The 21,959-nt window shown below is 48.0% G+C and overlaps 1 protein-coding gene across 5 annotated transcripts in view; it reads right to left on the bottom strand.

Moving 5' to 3' along the window:
• Positions 1 to 10,249: 10,249 nt before the first annotated feature.
• TANGO6 (transport and golgi organization 6 homolog) overlaps positions 10,250 to 21,959 on the bottom strand; it is a 47,854-nt gene continuing 36,144 nt past the window's right edge. For 3 of the 5 annotated variants that reach the window (XM_035118906.3, XM_060276026.2, XM_035118907.3), the window contains 3 exons: positions 18,170 to 18,321; positions 14,504 to 14,617; positions 10,250 to 10,761 (listed from right to left, as the gene is read on the bottom strand). In XM_035118906.3, coding sequence (XP_034974797.3) covers positions 10,585 to 10,761; positions 14,504 to 14,617; positions 18,170 to 18,321 — 443 coding nt within the window. In that variant the 3' untranslated portion in view covers positions 10,250 to 10,584. The remainder of the gene's footprint in view (positions 10,762 to 14,503; positions 14,618 to 18,169; positions 18,322 to 21,959) is intronic. The other 2 variants (XM_035118908.3, XM_088671985.1) reach the window with 1 other exon arrangement.

Here is a 21,959-nt window from a genome sequence, read left to right as displayed (position 1 = left end):
GAGGTGCCACCCACGCGCCGCCGCCCCGCTCGAGCCCCGACGGAGCCCACGCCTGCCCTACTCAGAGGCTGCACAAGCGAAGTTAGGTCGGGACTGAAAGAAAGTTCACAAAAGAAAAGGCAGGGGCTGGGGCTGGGTAGCCTTCCATGCGAAGCCCCCAACTCTGGTCATGTCACGTCCAATGCCAAGGGTCGGTTGGGAGCCGGCTGGGGGAAAGGGGGAGGTACCGGCTCAAGACGGGGTGCGCGAATGTGAGTGAGTGAATTGAAACATTCCTGAATACATCCCCAAAAAGTCACACCCGCGCAGGCTGGAAGTTGGTATTGCCCTTGCTAGCCATACACCTGGAGAGATACCTCCTTGAAGGGCACACTAAAGCAGAAGTTACTCTCCACCCCTAGCTCGCATGGTGCTTGTGGAGTGTGGAGGTTCACTGCAGCCTAAAAGACCAAAGCGGGATGGGAACCTGCCCCTTTCCTCATAGGACACTGCCAAACCACCCTCTTTCTCAGCCTTCAACAACCCTGCCCCCTCCAGGAGCTTTGAACTACAACTGCCATCAGTCCCAGACAGTAGTTCTTCTCTCCATAAACACGATTTTAACAATGGGTCCGTAAGTGACTGTGGAGGCCAATTCTGGATCCACACGTCCTTTCACAGTGGGGACATTGATTTCCAGGCAGGAGTTGATCACAGTCTGGATTTGCCAGTACCTGGCTGAGTCTGATGGGAGTTACAGTAAAGACATATTGCGGGCAGCAGCCTGGCAAAGGCAACAGTGAGGAGGATTGAAAGGTTCCTCCACATGCAGACTGACGGAGGCTCAAGTTCTTACACACACACTTATTTTCCATGCAGGGACCTGAATAAAAGATGAGATTTCCACTGAGGCATCTCAGCTGCCCTTGCTGGTGGCCCCTGGCATCAGAGAAGCAGCACAGCAAGTCTGAGGATCAGGGGAGGGGGGAGCCTCAAAACCAGGATTGTGAGGTAGCCTAAAGATTTATTCTGGCAATAGCCTTCCTGGCCTGGAAGTCACTGCATCGGATTAGGTCCAAATCATTAGGAGCATCCTTTGTACATTGGATGAAACAGTCCACAAGAGCTCCTGCCATCCTAAACCCGTTAGCCTTTAAGGTACCATAAAAGTCTCTTGTCAGTTTTGCTGCTAAAGACTTTTGCTGCTAAAGACTGATGGGAGTTGTAGTTCAAAGCTCCTGGAGGGCACAGGGTTTTTGAAGGCTGAGAAAGAGAGTGGCTTGGTGGTGCCCTCTCCAGAAGGAGCTGCAACAAACAACTCCCATTGCAGCGTACCCAGTCTTGTTTCTGCCAGTCAGTATTGGGGCTGCAACGTTTCATTGATTAATCAATTAAAAAAGCTTTTAATTCACTATGAAGCTGCCCTCAATAAATCAGGAAGCAGATTTATTTCAATATATATCATTTCCAATGCAAAGATTTGTAAGAAGTGTAAGTGGCTAAGCACAATATTAGAAGGTACATTCTCCCTTCTTCCTAACAGAGGAAATGCCTTTTCCTAGAGAAGATCTGCTGTGAAACATTGTCTAAAAACAAAGTAAGCCATTTGCTTCAAAATTTCTGTTTTTACTTACGCAAATTTAGCCAACTAAATCCAAACAAGAAATCAACAAACAGTCCTACTCATTATACAAATGAGAATCACCTTTTTATTTGCTCTTTTTTCAGTGTCTCTGGCTGAGCAGTCAGAACATCTAAAAAATAAGAAGACTTAAGAACTCCCCCACCTTTATCACAAATATATTTTTCTACAGCCTTTTGACAAAGGATAGAGTTAGCAAAGATGTCATGAAAAACACCAACTCCGCTTATGCTGTGTACACACTTCCATTTACTGTGCATCCAATGCACTCCCACCCTGCTGATGTGGGAAGCGGTATACTGTATAGGCTACACCAAGTTAGCCACAATCCATATCTATCCTGTTGTTTCTTAGGAAATACTGCATTCTGATGCATTTCCTCCCAAACCACCTTCGATCCACACTGAGAAAAATAACGGCCTGGCTGCATTTCAAGTTGGTAATGTATACACAGCCTTAGATGGCTTTAAAAGTGGGGAGATTAAGGGTACTGGGAGTCGCTAAAGGGAAGGATAAAGAGGGTGATGCTGTCAGTGGCTGCTAGCCAGGATGCCGGTATGCTACCTGCAGTATCAGAGGCAGTAGTTGAGGCACATGTGCTAAGAGGTCCCCATATCCTACTTGTGAGCTTCCCATTGAAGCATCTGGTTGGCCACTGTGGAAAATGAGATGCTCAGATAGATGGGTGTTCTTAAGCATTTTTAGTTTTGGGTGATACCTATGATCATTTTGTTCTTGTGTGAGAGAGTTGCAGTGAAGCCAGTGTGTGTGTGTGTGTGTGTGTGTGTGTGTGTGTGTGTGCTGGGTTTCGCCTGCCAAACTTGATTGTGTGCACAATCCTGAATGGGGATAATAACTTTATCAAGTGCTCACACACAAGTCTGTTTCTTAAGAGAATCTTGTCGTCACTTGCCTGTCACCTCAATACACATACACACACAGAGAGAGAGACGAATCTCACACCTCCTTGCTTTCAGATGCATGTGAAATATAATACCCTTCTTTTTTTGTTAAGTTAAACTTAGCAAAAAGGGTTGGGTGTTTGCAGAGATTTCCAAGGAAATTCAGTAACTAGAACATCAGTAACACCACAGTGGAAGGATTTTGTAGAAAAGAGAATTCCAAAATCCAATCAAGCAATGAAGTCCTTTATTAGAATTTTGGATTTTTTTCTAATGGCAAATAACCCTTTTACCCCAGGAAAGCCTAATCTGTTCTCCCGCTCCCAATATTGTTAGATTCCAATTCCAAACAGCCACAGAAAACATGGCTAATAATCAGGGATGATGGGCATCTAGTAACATCTGGAAGTCACAGGTTAGCCACTTTGCCTCGTTTAGCTGCTGCATTAACTAATGCAGAATGGACTCCCCAAGGTGTGTCCAAGTTAAAGAGTTGGCTTAAGTGCACCCTTCATTAGCAATACTGTTGAGTAATCTTATAATCTTGTTCCCCTTGAGTTATTGTTCATGATACCCAAACATTCACTTCATAGCCAATTGTTACTGTTCAGATCATTCCTCTGCTGCTGATTTTTGCAACTTAATTTAGGCTTGTAAACAGCCACTATGCTGGCCACTGGTGGCAAGTGAATTACCTCCAGGCAATGAATCTTTTGCAAACTGGATTTTATCTCCCTCTTTCAGGTCAGGCTATCACATGTATGTTTGGGAAGTTGATCTACTGAACATACTTATGGACTAGCACAGCCTTTGCTAGCCTGGAGTCCTTCTGATGCTTTGAACTACAACTTCCCATTGGCCTCAGCCAGCACACCTGAATGATGCTGAGGTTGATGGGAGTTGTAGTCCAAAACATATAAAGGGCTCAGGTTGGCACGGGCTGCTTTAACAGATAATGTAAGTGAAATGAGCATAGCTGTCAAGTTTTCCCTTTTCTCGCGAGGAAGCCTATTCAGCATAAGGGAATTCCCCTTAAAAAAAGGGAGAACTTGACAGCTATGGAAAGGAGTACAACTGGCTATAAAATCACCTGCATTTAGAAACTGATTGGCAACTGTGGTAGACAGTGGAGGTAAAATAATCAGGTCTGCATCATGGGATCCAACCCACCTCAGGTGGATGCAGTGCTCAAATTAGAGGAGGTCTGTAGTGGGCATATGACTCCCTTACCTACCTTGAGTGATGTCTCACCCAGCTACTCTCTTTAGAAGGCTCTTCAGGGAGGCAAGGGCGCAGGGAAGATTTGGTGAAAATTATGGGGAAGCAGGAGAGTGAGATTATGGATTTCATTCAGCTCTCCTCTCATCTTTCCCCAAATAACTGAAACACTGTGTGGGCAGCATTCACTTTGATCCCTGACAGGTACACCTGAGTCCTGCATCCATTGTTTTCTGACAACAAACAAAAAGGTTTATTTGGGTCCTGAACTGAAGAGGGAAGGAAAGTCATAGTGATGCACTATTTTGCCAGGGCCTCTTCAAAAACATGTAAAACCTGAGAGAGATGAAAGTGTGTGTGTTTGTTCCTAGAAGAAATTTCCCCAGAGAATTCTGTAGTCAGCAAATGACCGGTGGCCCAGGTACGTTTGCGATTTCCTTGAACTCAAAAATCCAGTTGTCAAGATAAACTGGCATGTAAGACTTTAGGACAGAGCTTTTCATGTTGTTCACTTTTTAGACATGCTTTATTTCGTGACACAGTAATTCACTTTTACTAGCAAACTGGAGGTTAAATTAACCCCTTTCCCAGCCCCAGGAGGAGCACGCAGAGTGTTTGCACGACACACCTACACACTGCAGCTGACACACTAACATGTTGCAACACACAGTTTGGAAAGCTCTGCTTTAGGATTTCTTCATATACTATACTGCAAGCCTATCAATTGCAGAACTTAAGAGTTGACCTGCCTGCTTAGTACCCTCACGGCTTCCCTGCACACACATACGCATGCCAGAGATTAGCTCAACATTAATGACACTGTTTTTCTTACCAAAACTACTGTAAAACAACTAACAAGCTTTACTTGGTGTATATTCAAGGAACTACCATGACTTATGAGTCCATTAATCCCTTCCTAAAATCATGGAGCTGGAAAAATAACAAAAGACCACCTAACTGCATCGGATAAACCCCCTCCATTCATATTCATATTCACATATATGCACACACTGCAGAATCTGGACTCTGCAACTCTGATCACTAGAGGGACATACACAAGGCAGGGAGATGCTGCCAAATTCCAGGTGGCTCAAATCAAGGCCCACACTTCATGGGAAAGTACAGACCTGATCCCCCACTTCCAAAGTTACTAGGCAACCTGAGCTTGGGATCACAGGTTCCTAGCCCTGAATACGGAGATCCCTGAAGCCATAGGCAAGAGCAAAATCCTACCCATCATGTCGTAAAAAAGTCACTTCTCCACACCACCCAACATGCTGTGCCTGCCTTGACTGCCCCTAATGCTTCAGAAAGGTGGGTCTATAAGGGGGCCTCTGAATCTTACACAAGGGAAAAGATTCCACCACAACCATCCCCAGTTCACTTGTTCAATCTATGATAGGCCCAACTGAAACATCAGAACAGAAAATTTAGGATATCTTGAGCAATTTTCTCCACCACTGCTTTGACCTCAGTCTGGCTTTTGGTGCCTCAACAGGCCCAGGAAGGTTTTTCAGCTCTGGTGGTTTATGGTCTCCTAACCCCTTCCTAAAATCACCTTCCTCCCTCCTCCCCCCAAGTCCAGGCACACACACAAAAAAGGAAATAAAATAGGTTTTAAAAACTCACAGCTAGGAAATGGCTGGCCTGGCTTCTAAAGCTCTTGGTGCAAAATGCCAGAGAGGTGGAGGCTCCCTGGTCTGGTCCTGCCCCAGAAAGCCCGTTTCTGGGAGGAGAACGTGAGGCAAGGGGTGGGCACTGCCAGGGGCTGAGGAACATCAGATGGGAGGGGGCAAACTGCAGGGATTTCAGGAGAGAGGCCAGAGTTGAGCCTTGCCTTGCTCTCAGCTATCTCTTTAGACCCCACAGCTGTGCCCACAAGCAAAAGCAAACACAGGGTAAGTCCCATGACTTTCCCCCAAAGAATCCTGGGAGTGATTTTTAAGTTTTGCAAGGGTGCTTCTCAAGAGGTCTCCAAATCTCTTTGCAGCACAAAACCCTCTTGGACCTTCAGCTTCCTTGGGCGAGGCTGGTTGGAAAGGTAGGCCTATCCTTCATTTCCTTTCCCTTGCCAAGCCTCCCAAGCCTCCCTTTCAATACCTTCCACCATCCAAAGCAAGTGGTTTTTAAAAAAAAATAAAATAAAATAGGGGGCCTTTGAGAGGCTGACAGTTTGAGAAGCTACTTTTTCTCCTGGGCCTTCCTGATACCCCCTCTCCTCATTACTCATCTAGGCCTTTCCTTCACCCTCCACACAGTCTCAGTGAACTTGTCTAAACAGCGAACCATTAGGTTCAAAAGCAATAAAAGTTTGAGAAGGCCTTCTGATTACGAAAGTTACAAATAATGCCCGTAAGCCTTCTTTAGGCCTTCTGGTTTACTGTGGAGCCATGACACACAACTTGGTTGCTCAGAAGCACCCAGTTGATGCTATCCCACCCAAACAGACACAACTGTTCCAGAGGCACCCTGCAACCTACTAGCCAGTCAGTTAGTGAAATTACTGTATTTACATGTTGTTAAAAGCAGCGCAAGAGGCTTACAGTTATGCTTCTTTCCCTTAGCAGGGGTCAGCAACCTTTTTCAGCCACTGTCCCTCAGAGCTTGTGGGGAGCCGGACTATATTTTGGGGGGGGAAATGAACGAATTCCTATGCCCCACAAATAACCCAGAGGTGCATTTTAAATAAAAGGACATGTTCTATCATGTAAAAACATGCTGATTCCCGGACCGTCCGTGGGCCAGATTTAGAAGGTGATTGGGCCGCATCCAGCCCCCGGGCCTTAGTTTGGGGACCCTGCCTTACAGCCACCCCATAAGATTACTGTGATGCCCATTTTACAGATGAAGAAACAAGTCCCACCAGACGACAGTTTGCCCAAGGTCACTCAATGAGCCCATCGAAGAGCTAGGCATCCAGATCCATTTCTTCCCTGCCTGCTCTCACTGCCTCCCACTTGTAATTCAGAGACAGTCTCAAAATAATGCTGTAAGGGGATCTTCCATTTACAGGACCACACTTTATGCAAAAGGATTAATACAAGCTCACTTGCATCTTTTCAGGAACTGAAGGCAGTGCCTGGGGCTGAGTTTCAGTGTGTGCCACCCTGGATCCAGCGGAGGCACTCAGAGAGCACCGTAAGGGTCAAGCACACAATGGCCAGGAGCGATACTGCGAAAGGGGTCCCTTTGGGGGACACCCTCAGCAGAAACGGCACTTATAAGAGGGTCCCTTTCGGCATGCCGCAGCCGCAAGACACACCCCCTTGGCCCCCTCCCACGAGTTGCCGGGGTCCAGTATCTAGAGGACAATGAGGGAGCAGAGAAAGGACTGCTGTGAGCTTAAGGTTTCCTCTCCTCTTTGCTAGACCAGCTGCAGCAGGAGTTGCCCCGTGGCAAACCACAGGTGCCTCACTGAGGCTGGAGCAGGGACAAGAGTGCCCGTTGGGGACCACAAGCAAGCTCCACACCCTCCACCCAGGACCGTATCAGCAGGTGCTGCCTTTCAAACCCACTCCATTGTGGAATCGGCAGCATTGCAACATCTTACCTTTTGATGCAAAGGCAGCTCCCAGGCACGGCTTCTCACTCAGGGTTCTGTGCCTCTTCAGGAGAAAGGGGGGGGAGAGAAACCCTGCTTTTCCAAGGTAGAGAAGCAGCTTCCCACCCGCTCCTGCACAGGAATCGCCTTGTTTGCAGAGGCGGAATTGCAGCCAAGAAGAAAAGAGACTTTTCATTCAATAACCTTTGGCTGAAGCAAGCGTGGAGGGGCGGAGGAGCCAGAGCCCAGGCAAAATCATCCCAGGGCAGGAAGGTACCAAAAAAGAAAGGGGAAAAAACCAAAAGAGTCAACCTTCTACCTAGGCAAGGCTGAAGCCTTTAAGGGACTCCGGGGACTGCAGCCCCCTGCCCTGGGACAGAGAAGGCACAGAAACCGCCTACCCCAGGGAGTGGAACCTGCAGCAACCCGGCACTCCCCCTGCAAGGACAATGACAGTTTCTGAGCTGCTGCTTCTCCCCCCCCCTTTCCTCCAACGCAGAGACTGTATAGCTATTCCTGGAGTCTATAAAAACCATCTCTCTAAACACCCCCTGGCTGCAGAAATAGCTTCACCAGGGTTGATATTCTCAGGGACGGCTTTCCTTGCGTGATCCAGGAACTTGGGAAGAACAATTGTCTTCAGTTCGCTTTCCCCCACCCCCTTCTCTTTCTCTCCCTTTTTTTTTTTTGTTAGCCATCAGCTGCTGGTCCTTCTCCCTGGAACTCATTATTCTGTAGTGTGCTGGTTCCTCACAGGCTGCGGAAGAGTCACATAACAACTGCCAGCATAAGTGCTGGTGGCACAACCTGAGCTCCAAGCATATCCATGGCGCCCCATAGAAAGCAGTCTCTTTACCTGAAGCCGTGGTAGGCTCTTGACAGCAAAGCAGACAGATTTCACCCCTCTGCACCTGCTCCCCCAACCCAGCACTGGTGTCTGTGGGTCTTTGGAGCACCCCTTCCTTCCTGATGGACACCTGATGGATGTTAGCACACACTCCTTTCACAGGCTGCCTGAGGGGTCACCTGGGGACAAGCAGACACTCTCCAGCGGGACTTGCAGAGGAGAAAAAGGAAGGGACTGAGAGCAGGGGCTCAGGGATTGGGCCGATCGTTGCAGGGAAATTGATGCTGGTTCTTCGGAAGGCAGGAGTGTGGAGACGAAGGCAGGGCAACACTATAGTGGGCATTGGTACCATTATGCCCCAAAGAAGCAACCCTTCACCTGGTTTCTTCTCTATAAACCTGGAGTAGGAAACCTATGCACACCCTTGCCACAAATATTGCTGGACCAATGCCCAACAGCCCTAGCCAGCATGGCCAATGGCAAGAGATGTTGAGGGGCCAGGGATGGTGTGGACTGATGCTCCTCACTCAGTCCTACCCTAAACTCTCACACACTGTTCAGAGCCAAGGAAAACACAACAGAACCACTGCAGAACCAGTTTCAGTCAGTGAATCCAACACAGAATCATAGAATTGTAGAGTTGGAAATGATCCCAAAGGTCATCTAGTTGAACTCCCTGCAATGCAGTAATCGTTTGGGAGAGAGGATTATGGACATCCTGATACTGGCCTGAAAGTGTTATTTTATCCCTCTTCCCCAGTCCATACTCTCTCCATTTCAAGTGGCCCATGCCAGGTATTCCCCATGCCCTTTAGCTTGGCCTTTTAATCCTCATTCATTAAGAGTGGAACTTAAGTACATTCAACTTTATTTGACTGTGTTATTTCCTTTCTTCCTCTTTTCTCCATTGCATGCTCCAGGCTGCAAGCTTTTTGCCTATGTGTCTGTGTGAGGTGAAGATGGGAAGTATTTGGCATTCCAGACGTTGGGACTATAACACCCATCATCGCTGGCCATGCTGGCTGGGGGCAATGTGACTTCAGGAACATCTGAGGGGGGCACAGGTTAGCAATCCCTGGTGGAAGGCTCCATGCACACAGATTATACACTATTCATGCAGCTGCTACTACTCCAGATGAGTGTTAGGATCAGTCAAGAGTGAAGAAGCATTTCAATGCATCAGCAGTGTTTCCACCACACAACAGGGTATTTCAATGAAAGTAATTTGCATGAAGTAGGTGTGAGCGTTTCCAGATTGTCAAGACTGCAGTTGCAGCAGTCAACGTTGTTGCATAAGATGACTAGAAGAAGTGTTTCCCTTTAATGCTCTGTGGCACCTTTTTTACTCTAGTTCTCAAGAAAAGGGTTGGAGTGGTGGAAGGCCTGGTCCAGCAGCTCCCATTCCATACCTTCCTTTTATTGCATGGTGTACAGAAAAGGTGGACATATTGGATTTTGCCTTGACTGATTCTTTTTGTTGTCTAGAGCTAAGTTATGAGGCTGCACTAGGTGTAGATTTTGGGGAGGACTAATCAGACAGACAACGTGGCAGTGGCCTTGAGTGCCCCTTTCTAGCCACCACAGAAGGGATGGCTGAGGACTGTTCAAGCTCCACCATGCTATTCTGAGGTGTGAACTTGTTCCCCTCCCCGTTATTTCTTACAATTTTTACAGAATTTCCAAAGTACAATTAGGTGTAAACTTGTTGAGCTGAGTTCCTATAACTGCGTCATGCAGGATTTTTTTAAAAAAGAAATCTGAGCAAACTTTTCTCTGTTGCATTTACAGTCCAAAACAAAAAGCAAAAGGCAGAATGGAATGCCCCAGTCAAGGGCCTGTGAAGGACGGGACCACACTTCAGCTTCATTTCATTGCAAACAAGAAACATCCCATAAAAAGCAAGGAAGAGGATACAAGGCAGGAGTTCACCTAGGGCCAGCTGGTGATTTCACAGCCAACCAGGGATTACAGCCAGGGACTCTGCGATTCATGCTCATAGCCACTCCTCTTATACCTGCTCTAAATTTGACTCCCTCTCCACTGGACACCATCTGCTCCCAGCCAGGTGGGGTATCTGAACCCTGGTCTATGAAAGCATGTACACTTTTCACACAAGAAAGTTCCCCTATTAAATTTATTGCATTGACTGATCCCAGGAGCAGCCCCAAGACAGCCCTTCCCTCCTAAGGGACATCCTTGAATAAGTGTCAAATTTCAGCACAATCTGCCCACAGGAGCAATGTTCCAGGCAGGCAATGGCCCAGTCTGCTCTCAGGAGCCACAGCTCAAGGACCAGCCACTCCCTCACTGCAGACTATCACTTCTGAGGCCACATAAGTTCAAGAGCTCTGCTGCTCTGCTCCCAAACCCCACTTCCCTGAGAGACCCTGGTACAGTTCTGAGGTTTTGCCGCACAGTAGCAGGAGTCCTCTGATCCACTGGGATTTATGCTTCCCTAAGGAAGGACCTCAATCTTCTTCTCAAGAGTTTGACGGGGAAACAGGAGCTCCCTCATGATGCCATCCAGCTCCTCCAAGGCCAGCTGTGCGTGAAGTACAGTGACCTCATCTTGTTCGCAGCGCACCACAAACTTCAGCAGGTGGTAGAGTTCCAGCAGGGCATCCTGGAGAACCTGGGGGCAGGGGGTAGGGGAAGAGGAAAGAGAAAGTTGAATCAGGGTTGAGTGTGTGGGAGTGAACTATTTGGATCCCCAGTGCCTATAATGCACAGGCAGAGTATGGGAGTGTTCTTTCTGAGCACCAAGCAAAGGCTAGACTGGCCTCTGCTTTGTCTTACAATGCTTTCTCAATAGTTTCCCACCTTTTTCTGAAGGATCTGAGAGCCAGAAGATTGTCAGGATGAGGTTCAGGGGGAGGGGGAAGAATACCTTTCCAAATTTCTCCAATCACAGTCTGCATGTGGTACAGCCAGGTAATCCCACCCAGACAAGCTTCTCATTAATGCTCAATGCATTTTCTGCCTCCTCCACCTCCCACTGTACAAAGAGAGTTGTGGCCACTGAGCTCCTGCAGCAGGTGAGCTTTGCAAAGCAACAGAGGCAGGCCTGTCTTGCATCTTGCAACAAACAGGAAGCAGCAGCAGAATCTGAAAACAGAAACTTTTATAGATAGGGCTTGCTGGAGACTGCCTGATGAATGCTCACTTCAGAAATAAGGAAAAGCCCTGTGGCTTCTTGTGTCCACATATCCACCACAGCAGATCAAAGCCTGGCTATAGGAACATACGGTAGGAAGCGACCTTATATGGAGTCAGACCATTGGTCCATCTAGCTCAGTATTGTCAATGCTGACTGGTAGCAGCTCTCCCAGGTTTCAGACCAGGTTTCCTTCCAGCCCTATGCGGAAATGCCCAGTATTGAACCTGGGACCTTCTGCATGCAAAGCTGATGATCTACCACTGAGCTAAGGCACTTCCCCAATAAAGGATTGATAGCCTTTGCCCCTGTTGAAGGTGTGACACCACTTCCTTTTCTGTAACACCATAGGAAAACACCTCCAGCAGGAAAGCATTGTACAAATCTGGGAGATTCCCTCTTATTCCTAGGAACAACTGAGGTCATGATAGTGAGCTGTCCGAATGCTTATTCCCACACCAGGAAAAGAAACACCCATTGGAGAGGCAGAGTTATGTGCAATGTCCAAAAGAACCTTTCATGCCCCAGAAGTCATTCAGCTGTCTAACCAACTGAGGTTAAAGGGCTCCCTTTGCAGCTGCCTGTCAGAAAATAATTTTGTCTAGATCTGTGCTAGAAAATTCCATAAGCCTGATCTGGCCCCTAGAGCAATGTTAGCTGGCCCTTTGTAGACCTGGCACATTCTAGTCAAGGTGTGATAAAATGTTTATAACAGGTAAGAGTGAGGAATTAGTATACACCCATCTATCATCTTTTGGATTCTGAATCTAAGGTGCCACCACTCTGCCTGCAGAGGTGTGCTCTACACACCCTTCTGCTTTGCCCAGGCTTCATTACAGATCCTGAGCACGTGAACTACTGTACAGAGCTACCTGGTGGCAGGTAATGGAGCTTGGAATGATCTAAACAGAGTTGCCTCACTGCATGACACATTGAGAAAAGATAATGGAGATTTCCCAGAACTTTCAATGTCGGGAAAGCGAAACAGCAAAAAAGAAAACGAAAGTCATTAAAAGCCAGAAAGCTTCAAATGGGAACCTGCACCGGGTCAAAATTTGCAAAATTGCAGCCATGATTATGCTGGAGGTGAGAAGGCAACTCTTGTGCTGGGTCAGTTCAAATATGGAATGAGGGCTCCCGTCCTCATTTTCTTTTGAGGTGCAGAGCTCCCCAGAGCCCAACAGGAAAAGCGTCCACTGGCATTAGGATGCAATGGGGTCACAAGGCAAAGAGTTTTGCTCAGCCTGAAAGGTTCCCAATGAGCTTGTGCACTGCAGTGGCATTTGATGAGCTTGTGCAGTGGCATTTGATGAGAGAGCCACAGGAGCAACTAAATTGTGGGCCTGGCCTGCAAAGGTGTGTGCATTCGCAGAGGGCTGGATTTTTTCCCCTTGAAAGGCAGTTGGGAGTGACTTGTGCATAAATGCCCTTTTCATTCCAGGTGCCTGGCACTGAGGCTTCTGCCTGTCCAAAGGTAGAAAGAGAAGCAGCCTTGCCAAAGAAACAGCACTGCTATGCAGGAGAGGCAGAGAGTCAAGCAGCTTCTCTCAGAGCCCAGCATAGCTAGCCCATCCCCACATAGCTTGGCTAGGAGTGAAGGTAGAAAGGAGCAGGAGGAAGAAAACACAGTCCCTGGTCTTCCTGGATGGGGCACTCCCCAGTGTCCTGCCAAAAGAGATCCGCTGGTGGCAGCTTGTCCAGGGCTCCTGGCCTGCACCTGGCCAACCATGCCAAGGCAGCTCCACCTGATGCTGCTGCACTTTGAAACTCAGGTGGGCAGTCTGTAGAAGCCCCAAGTCCCAGCAGGCCTCATTCACTATACACAGCCTCAATACAAGGAATACATCCCAAAACCCTCAGCAGTTTGGCAACTTGCTTATCTCCTTTGGGAAGTTTGCTGATTGTTTTGATTGTTTTTAAATTTTATTACCGGTACTAACCATGCAGAGGCTTTAATGGAGTAACATTCATCTCCCATTCTTAAAAGGAAGTGGCCTGTGCCATATTATTGGGTTAGGGGCAGAGAGAAACTTGGAAATAAAAAACGAACAATTTATCTGTTATGGAATACTGGGGAAAGGGATTAAAATCCAAAAACCCTTCCCCAAAACACTCCTGCTCAATGAAGACCTGAAGATTTTCATTTCTCTGCTGCTACTCTGCAAATGTTTTATACCTGTTTGACAATGTCAGGGGAACTGCATGCATATTATATCTTTGAGCTCCAGTGATATAAATTGGGTTTGGTACTGGCAGTCTAGTAAATACTAAAATTAATAAATCCAAATCTTTCCAAATGTCTTTTCCCCTTAAAAACTGCAAAGGGGATAATGCTTCCCATGCTTTCAAAACTTTAGGAAGTGTTTCCACCTCCCATTGTGTCGCTCATTCAAGGTCACTTCCATCCTTTGTAATAATCAAGGACAAAAGTGCAACAGCAGCAGCAAGCTGAGAATATGGCTGGAGAGAAATCCTAGTGGGAACAGAACTTCCTGGGCCTGGATGGTGTTCCTACTGCCCCTTGCCTCAACTTGGGAGGCAGTTCACCTTGGAAGGGCACCAGGGCGGTTCTAGGCGGCCACACCTTTCATTGACTGCCTGCAGCAACAATCAGATGAATATGATTCTTGTCATCTTTTTTCCAGTGAGTCAATGGCAGTTGCAAATGAAATTCCCACTGCTCAGAGCCAACTTCTGGGATAGAACCCAGCTGTGGCAGTCTGAGCCTTGTTGCAAGAATGCTGCCCACACAGGAAAAGGGAAGAGGCAGCCTTCAGTCTGCTGCCGGAAAAGCTAGTCGTTTATTTTGTTAAGGTGTCACAATGTGTTCAGACCATTAACAGGTCTTATTCTGAGTAAAATACTGTTTGCTCTTCAGTATAGGCTTTCACTTTCAGTACTGAAAGAGGTCCTGTTGCTAGGCTATAGAGGGGAGAAGACCTACAGTTGAAACATGATGGGCAATGTTCACAATATAAACGGCGGCTTCCGGGCACCATCTCAAGGCATGCTTCTCCTTTTACTTTTTGTCCATTTTCTTTGGTGTTGCCCCCGCTCCACTTCTCTTCACACAGGGCACTTGCAGGGCAAAGCACAGCCCTGGGCAGAGATACCTGGGTGCTGGCCCTTGGGGGAGTGGGGGAAAACTTTTACCTCCAGGGTAAAGAGATGCTACAGGGCATCTCTCTTTTGGGCAGAATCAAGAAGGGAAGCAGCTCACCTCCACCGCTCTTGTGCTGAGGCCACGCAGCAGAAGCACCACCACATGGACGGCTGCTCTCCGCACTTCAACCTGACCGTCGGTCTTCGCTATTGCTGTCAGACATGAGGTCACCTGTCAGACAGATAAAGTCATAGGTCCTATTAGGACAGGCAGACTACTTTGCCCACCTGTGATGGTTTGTGGGCTGGGGACTCAGGAGTGCCTGCACAGGAAACCCGAGCGCAAGATCAAAGCCCACCACACCAGAATAATCAAGAGAATAGGAGGTTGAGAAAATGATCTTTCCAGCCCCACCTAAAGACTGAACCTGGGACCTGCTGCATGCAAAGCAGATGCTCTGCCATTGAGCGACAGCCTTTGCTCTCAAAACCCCTTGTGGAATGCTGCACTAAGAAAACTTAAGTGAAATAGAAAAAAAAGTTTTCTTCCCCATCTTGGTGCGAAGAGTTAGTATTGCAAACTCCTGAGCAAAAGCAGCTGCTCTTTCCTTGGAACTTATTCACATTTGTGGCATGGAAACTACCACCCAACTTGGGGTGAGTGGGCAGAACTCCTGTTTCCTGGCCTCCAAGGAGGTCCCTGCTGCTGGTTCTGAAAGTGGCAGAGAAGCCTCTGCCCTGCACAGAGTTCCCCACTGTATCCTCCTTCCTTCAGCTCAAGGGCAGCATTTTCCCCTCCCCCTCTGCAGCAGCTCCTGCTGAATCAGCTGGCACCTGGCCCGCTGCAGAGCCAGAAGCATCCTTCTCTCTCCCTCCTCACACATAGAAAAGTGCGGCTTGAAATCTGCACCAAGCCACCCACAAGAGCTATAGCAATAGGCAGCAGCAGAGCTGTCATGCACAGCTCCTGACACGAAGAGGGCATTCACACCTCCTGCTATTCCAGCTTCAGCACTGCAGGGGGGAGGAGGGGAAGCAGCTTAGTGGTAGAGCACCTGCTTTGCATGCAAAAGGCGCCTTGTTCAATCCTGCCAGGTGACACCTCTCCAATTAAAATAATCTCACATATGTAGCAGGTGATGAGCAAGCTTTCTCTTTTTGCTCAATACCCTGGAGAGCCTGCTGCTGATCAGAGCAGACACTGCTGAGCGAGACAAAGGGTCTGACCTGCTAGATGAGGCTGCTTCCAATGTGCCCAGCAGGATTCTTTCAAACCTTTGTGGGAATGAAGCTTATGATCATTTTACCTAGATACCCTATAATGTGCTTTTTTAATAATAATAAAAAAACCCAGCCTATTTTACTCACAGCTATTGAGGACAAAGGTTGTGTACACACTATGTCTTTAAGGCACATTAAAAGTGCACGCACGCACACACACCCCTCAAATAAACTGGGGGACCGTGGTTTGTTAAGGGTTGCTGGGATTTGTAATACTGGGAGGGGTTAATAATAGTGCCCAGAATTCTTTGAGGGAAAGGTGATTTGAATGTGCTTCAAAGGTATAGTGTGAACACAGTGGTCCAGTTATGGACTTCTTCTCCACCCCATAGCCCTTTTCACATATACGTATGGGTGGTTTGCAGTTTCTCACCTGTGGCAGCAATTAGGATGTCATTCTGGTTTAATTAAACACCAAACATAAGGCTGCATTATGTAGTGTGTGTCTCTGCAGATTAGTTAACCCTAGACAGAGCTTCCATCAGCTTTCTCAACCCAGCAGAAGGTCCAGGGTCAGGTGACCCTGAAATGGCACACAACATGCCTTTGAACTTATCATCCTTGGAGGTAGCCCCCAAAAGCATTACTGTGCAGAATCCAGAGAACTGATCCCTCCTGCCTGTGAATACCAAGATGTACCTGCCTGGTGGGCACATATTTCCATGGCACCCATCTCTATAGCACCGAAGTGCATCATTGGACGCACATAGCATTCATAGCCCTGCTCTAGCTAGTTGTTGGAAAAGTGGCAGAGGGCAATTGGAAAACACAGACTTCTTGGCTGTTAAGGGTCCATTCAGCAACCTTCCAGGCAGCAAAAGGCACACCCTAGCTTCCAGTAAGCCTTACTTACAGGGGTCAGCAACCTTTTTCAGCCATGGGCCGGTCCACTGTCCCTCAGACCGCGTGGTGGGCCGGACTATATTTCGGGGGGGGGGGGGAAATGAACGAATTCCTATGCCCCACAAATAACCCAGAGATGCATTTTAAATAAAAGGACACATTCTACTCATGTAAAAACATGCTGATTCCCGGACCGTCCGTGGGCCAGATTTAGAAGGCGATTGGGCCGCATCCAGCCCCCGGGCCTTAGTTTTGGGACCCTGCCTTACAGCCACTCCATAAGATTACTATGATGCCCATTTTACAGATGAAGAAGCAAGTCCCACCAGACGACAGTTTGCCCAAGGTCACTCAATGAGCCCATCAAAGAGCCAGGCATCCAGATCCATTTCTTCCCTGCCTGCTCTCACTGCCTCCCACTTGTAATTCAGAGACAGTCTCGAAATAATGCTGTAAGGGGATTTAGAAGGCGATTGGGCCGCATCTGGCCCACGGGCCTTAGGTTGCCTACCCCGTACTAGATACTCAGCATCGTGCTTGGCCTGTGGCTCTCATCTCTGCAAAGGAAGCTGCCTTTTACCAAGTCAGATCATTGGGTCCATCTGGCTCAGTCCTGTCTGCAGTGAACAGCAGAGGCTCTCTTGGTTTCAGACAGAGACATTCCCAGCCCCAGCTAGAGACCCCAGGGATTGAATTTGGAACCCTTCTGCATGCAAAGCAGATGCTCTACCACTGAGCTATGGAGGAGGAGAAAATGCAGATACAAAAACCCAGGAGAGGTTGTGGAGACTGAGGTAGAGTTGTGACTCATTGATAGAGCATTGGCTTTGCAGGCAGAAGGTCCCTGGTTCAGTTCCCAGCATCTCTTAGGGCTGGGAACGTCTCCTGTCTAAAACCCTGCAGAGGTGATGCCAGTCCGCATAGACAATGTTGAGCTAGATGGGCCAATGGCCTGACTCAGTATGAGGCAGGTGTTCTGCAGCTTGACACAGAAATGCATGGTTTTGAGTGTTCTGTCCCTGGAGCACCCAGTTGTGGCTCTGATGGACATAAACTTGAACGACACCAGTCAAACTGCCCATGTTTAATGGAAGATACCCAATTAGCAAACAGCACAGGACAGTGGAGTGTATTAGTGGGCAGAAGGCAAGAGGCACTGGAAAGCATTACATTGAAAAAAAAGAAGCCTGTGAGAATGCCCTACAGCAGCCTTCCCCAACAGTGCCCTCCAGATGCTTTGAACTACAACACTCAACAGTCTCAGTATCACATGACTGTGCTGCCTGGGGCTAATGAGAGTCTTAAACAGGCATCCCCAAACTTCGGCCCTCCAGATGTTTTGGACTACAATTCCCAACATCCCTGACCACTGGTCATGTTAGCTAGGGATCATGGGAGTTGTAGGCCAAAACATCTGGAGGGCCGCAGTTTGGGCATGCCTGGTCTAAAACATCTACCTGGAGGGCACTAGGCAGAGAGAGTATGTTGAAGGGGCTCTCAGAGGCCAAAAAGGCAAAAGGATTTCATAGCACTAATCAGGCCACAGGCTTCCATTTAGGAGGAAGTTATATAAGCTATCCCTTCCAAGCATGTCACCCCAGTAGCCTGCTATGTTCCAGTAGCAACAAAAGCTTTTGAGAGGAGGTGATGTGGTCAATACCTCATGGACCACAGAGCCCAGCTGAAAATGAAGTATCTGGCACAGCTCTCCCAGATTGGACAGGCTGCTTGCCCTAAGAGTGCCATCCAGATCTCTTGCTCCTCGTAGAAAAGTGTGGATCAGGTTGTCTCGGTGTGAGAAGGCCATGTCTCCTGCAAGAGTGGGGGTGGGGGAGAGAAAGGTTCTGATTATTTAAGTCACTCACCTTTTGCAGAACAGAGCTCTATGCTATGGAGAAGAAATAGACAAAGGGATAGAGAATGTATTAAACCTATCACCTATGAAAAATACATAAAACTCTTGTTAAGCAATACGGCTGGGTGGGGGCCAGCACTGTTGATATCTCTTGGGGGAAAAGCGGCCTGCTCCATGGAGGACATGACGAGATGAACAGAGATGAGGAGCCAAGGACAAATGGAGATCCCAGGCTTTTGGCGCGCTGCCACCTCCCTTCCATCAGTAATGCTTTTCCAACTCACGTGTAAACCACCAGACAGTGCAGGTGGTTGGCAGAGGATAGCTCTCTCTGCTGGAGGTGGTAGCGTCACAAAGCCTGGACAATAAAGCTGTGGTGGTTTAAATTGAAAACTTATGTATCACATGGCAATGAGCTGCAGCTCCAATCTAGAAGTCACCTTGGCCAGCGGTGCTCTGCTATCGACCAGTCAAGATCACACGCTTTGGCGAGTGTTCACAGCTGACCAGGCGCCTGGCCCATCTGCACAACCCCCCTTCTTATGCAACCATCCACTGGCCTGTGGCTCATAGCGGCAGCTGTCAGCATGTGTGCCCATGGGCATCTACAATGTGACGCCAATTTTCCTGGACTCACCTCTGACCTCTGATCTGGGGGCGGCCCAGCCTCTTGTGGCTTCTGTGCAGAAGGATCCTCAGCACAGTCCTAGCTAATGACCTAGTGATTTTTGTTCCACTTTTTGAGCAGGTTTCCAGGATGGCTGGTCAGGCAGCCACCTGTTAGGAAAGGTGATGCTTCTTATTGCCCCAAACTCCTCTTCTCAGCCCAGAAGAGGAATCCTGAAGTCAATTCTTGCTGATTTGGGAGCAGATTTTTCTTAATGACAGAGAGAAAGAGTGCCTGGGACTCTGCAGTGCTGCTCACCCTGAGCCAACAAGCAGCACTCCTAGCAGATACATGAACAGCTGCTGGTGCAAAAAGCTCATTTTTTTCAGGGAAGGAGTGGTGTGAACTTCGACCCGGAAGGATGTTTTCAATTCTGCTCTCACTATTGCTTGCCCTTACTTCCCCATCTATAAAATGAGAGGAAGGACACTTCCAAAGTGACTCTGGTCACAGGGGCTGCAAAAGTTCCTGGGATTTTGCAGTAATAGGGCTGTGGGTGTGGAAGTAGCTATATTCCTGTGCCTCAAAGTGGTTGCTGTTAAGATGCCCAAACTCAGAACCATGAAGAACCAACCCATGTAAAAAGGATCTAGGTGTCTTGGTAGACCACAAGCTTAATGTAAGTCAACAATGTGAAAAATGTATCACAGTTTAAGAAGGATATTGGCAAGCTTGAATGTGTGCAAAGGAGAACAACCAAGATGATAAAAGGACTGGAAACCAAGCCTTATGAGGAACAGTTGAGAGAGCTGGGTATGTTTAGCCTAGAAAAGAGAAGCCGTTTTTAAATATCTGAAGGGGTGTCACATGGAGGATGGCGCAAACTTGTTTTCTGCTGCTCCAGAGGATGGGACCTGAACCAATGGATTCAAATTACAAGAAAGGACAGTAAGAGCTATTCAACAGTAGAATAAATTACCTCAGAATGAGGTGGACTTTCCTTCACTGGAGGTTTTAAAACATGTTGGGTGGTCATCTGTCAGGCAGCTCTGATTCCTGCATTGCAGGTGGTTGAACTAGATGACCCTTGGGGTGGATCCCTTCCAATTCTACAATTCTATGATTCTAGATGCATGCAACAGAATAGAATGTGGCTGTCATGTCAGTCCCAAGGGGGTCGGGCAGAAGGTAACATCATGCCTTTTACTAACGACACCAATTTAATGCCAGTCTAAGAGTACGCCAGCTTTCTTTCAAGTTTCACAAAATTATTCATGAGAGAATGGAGAAGAAGCAAATATACACAACTGGGATTTCTGTTTGCCCATTCAGAGGCCACAGCAGACCAAGTGCATTAGAAACAGCAAAGCGTGTAAAAACTAGAGTGAGCAATTCGATTGTGCTCCTTAACCCATGACACAGAACAGCAAAGGGCAACAAGTCTAAAAGGAAGAGCCAGAAGACTTTTGCTCTGTGGCAACTGCTCCCCCACCCACTGCCACTGTGACTAAGTAGAACCAGTGGGGTGTGCAAACTTGCTGCTGCAGAAGTATTGGGTGGGGGGGTGGGGACACGATGAGGCAGGACTGAATGTGGGTTTATTCAAGCACTCAGACAAGAACAAGAGTTACATGACAGGCCATAAGCACTTCTGCACTGGATACACCCTGGTGCTTCCGGCCACACTGTCAGGCAGGCACAGGATGAAAGGGTAATCCCTTAATTTTCATTAGTCGCCTCTCTGGTTCCCCCTGAATTCCAAAGCATACAAATCCCCCCCCCTGGTATTTGTCTCACCTGCATGTCAATGGGACAAAAGGCACACACATAAGCATCTGCCCTGAAGGGGCTTCAACCAGAGGAGGAGTGGGGGAGGGATGCCAGCTGAGGGTAGATCTGCTGTTGCACAGTTACAACCTTTGCTCTCTTTTGTCAGGTGAACTCTTAAGCTAAGAACCAATCTCAAATTCTGTATCTTGAATAACTTGTGCACAGTAAGCAGAATCTTGTAGATTTCTTTATTCCACAAAAATCCATTTTGGCTCTGAGACCAGCACAAGCCCGGCTACCTTTGCACACACATTTTCAGGCAGGCTGTAAAGTCTATAGTGGTAGTACTTGGGGTGAGATGGGGAGCTGTCTACTCTGCTGAAGGAAATTAGCTTGCATCCCTCGGAACTGTTAACCCCCCCCCCTTGGTGGGATGCAAGGCCTGCAGTGCACCAACCCACCCAGGGTGTCAGAAGCATCTCCCTCCCAGGTGCCCCTCAACTGCTGAGGAGGAGGAGGAGGAGGAGGTCTAATTATTATGATTCTTGCCTATGAAAGCAGCACTTTGCCTGGATCAGGAGCTGAATGAACAAAGCAGGTTCCCTCCCAGCCTCCTCCCCCATGCAGTGAATGATCCCTGAATAAGAAGAGGAAGTGTCTCAGCTGACATCCTGGGGGAAGGTTTAATGTGTTTAAACTCAATTGATAATGCAAATCCTTCAGCAATGCCTGGAAGGGGAAGAGGAGAAGCACCTCTTTCCTCCCCACCCCAAGAGAAGAAAAATGAGACTACACAGGCACATATAAAGCCACAGTTCTAGCTGCTCCCCCCCCAACTCCTGAAGTTACACACAACAGGGGTCAGGTTGCACAGATTCCCTTTCCTTCCTTAACTGTTCCAGCCAGCTGACAGATCTCAACTTGTCTTCAGCTTTCTGCTGCCTGAAGAAGAAAATCTGCTTTCTAATGAGGGCTGACATGAAAGCAGCAGAACTGTTGCAAACCAGCCGCTCCCTCCTGGGATGCAGGCTGTCTGCTTGCACAGGAGTTGTCCCTTTGCAAAAGACATCCCAGAGCTTAGGGCATTTGCTGCAGTCAAGACCTGCAGGGCAGGGTTTGCCTAGGCACCCCACCTCCCATCCTCCTCCTTCCCAGAGCATCACTGGAGTCCTTCTCCTCAGCAACAGATGCATCTCAACCACCATCAGGCAGGGAGGG

The sequence above is a fragment of the Zootoca vivipara genome, chromosome 6 (assembly GCF_965207765.1).
Source record: "Zootoca vivipara chromosome 6, rZooViv2.hap1.1, whole genome shotgun sequence".
NCBI lineage: Eukaryota > Metazoa > Chordata > Lepidosauria > Squamata > Lacertidae > Zootoca > Zootoca vivipara.
The sequence above is the reverse complement of the archived record's forward strand: the minus strand, read 5'-3'. Positions and strand labels throughout refer to the sequence as shown.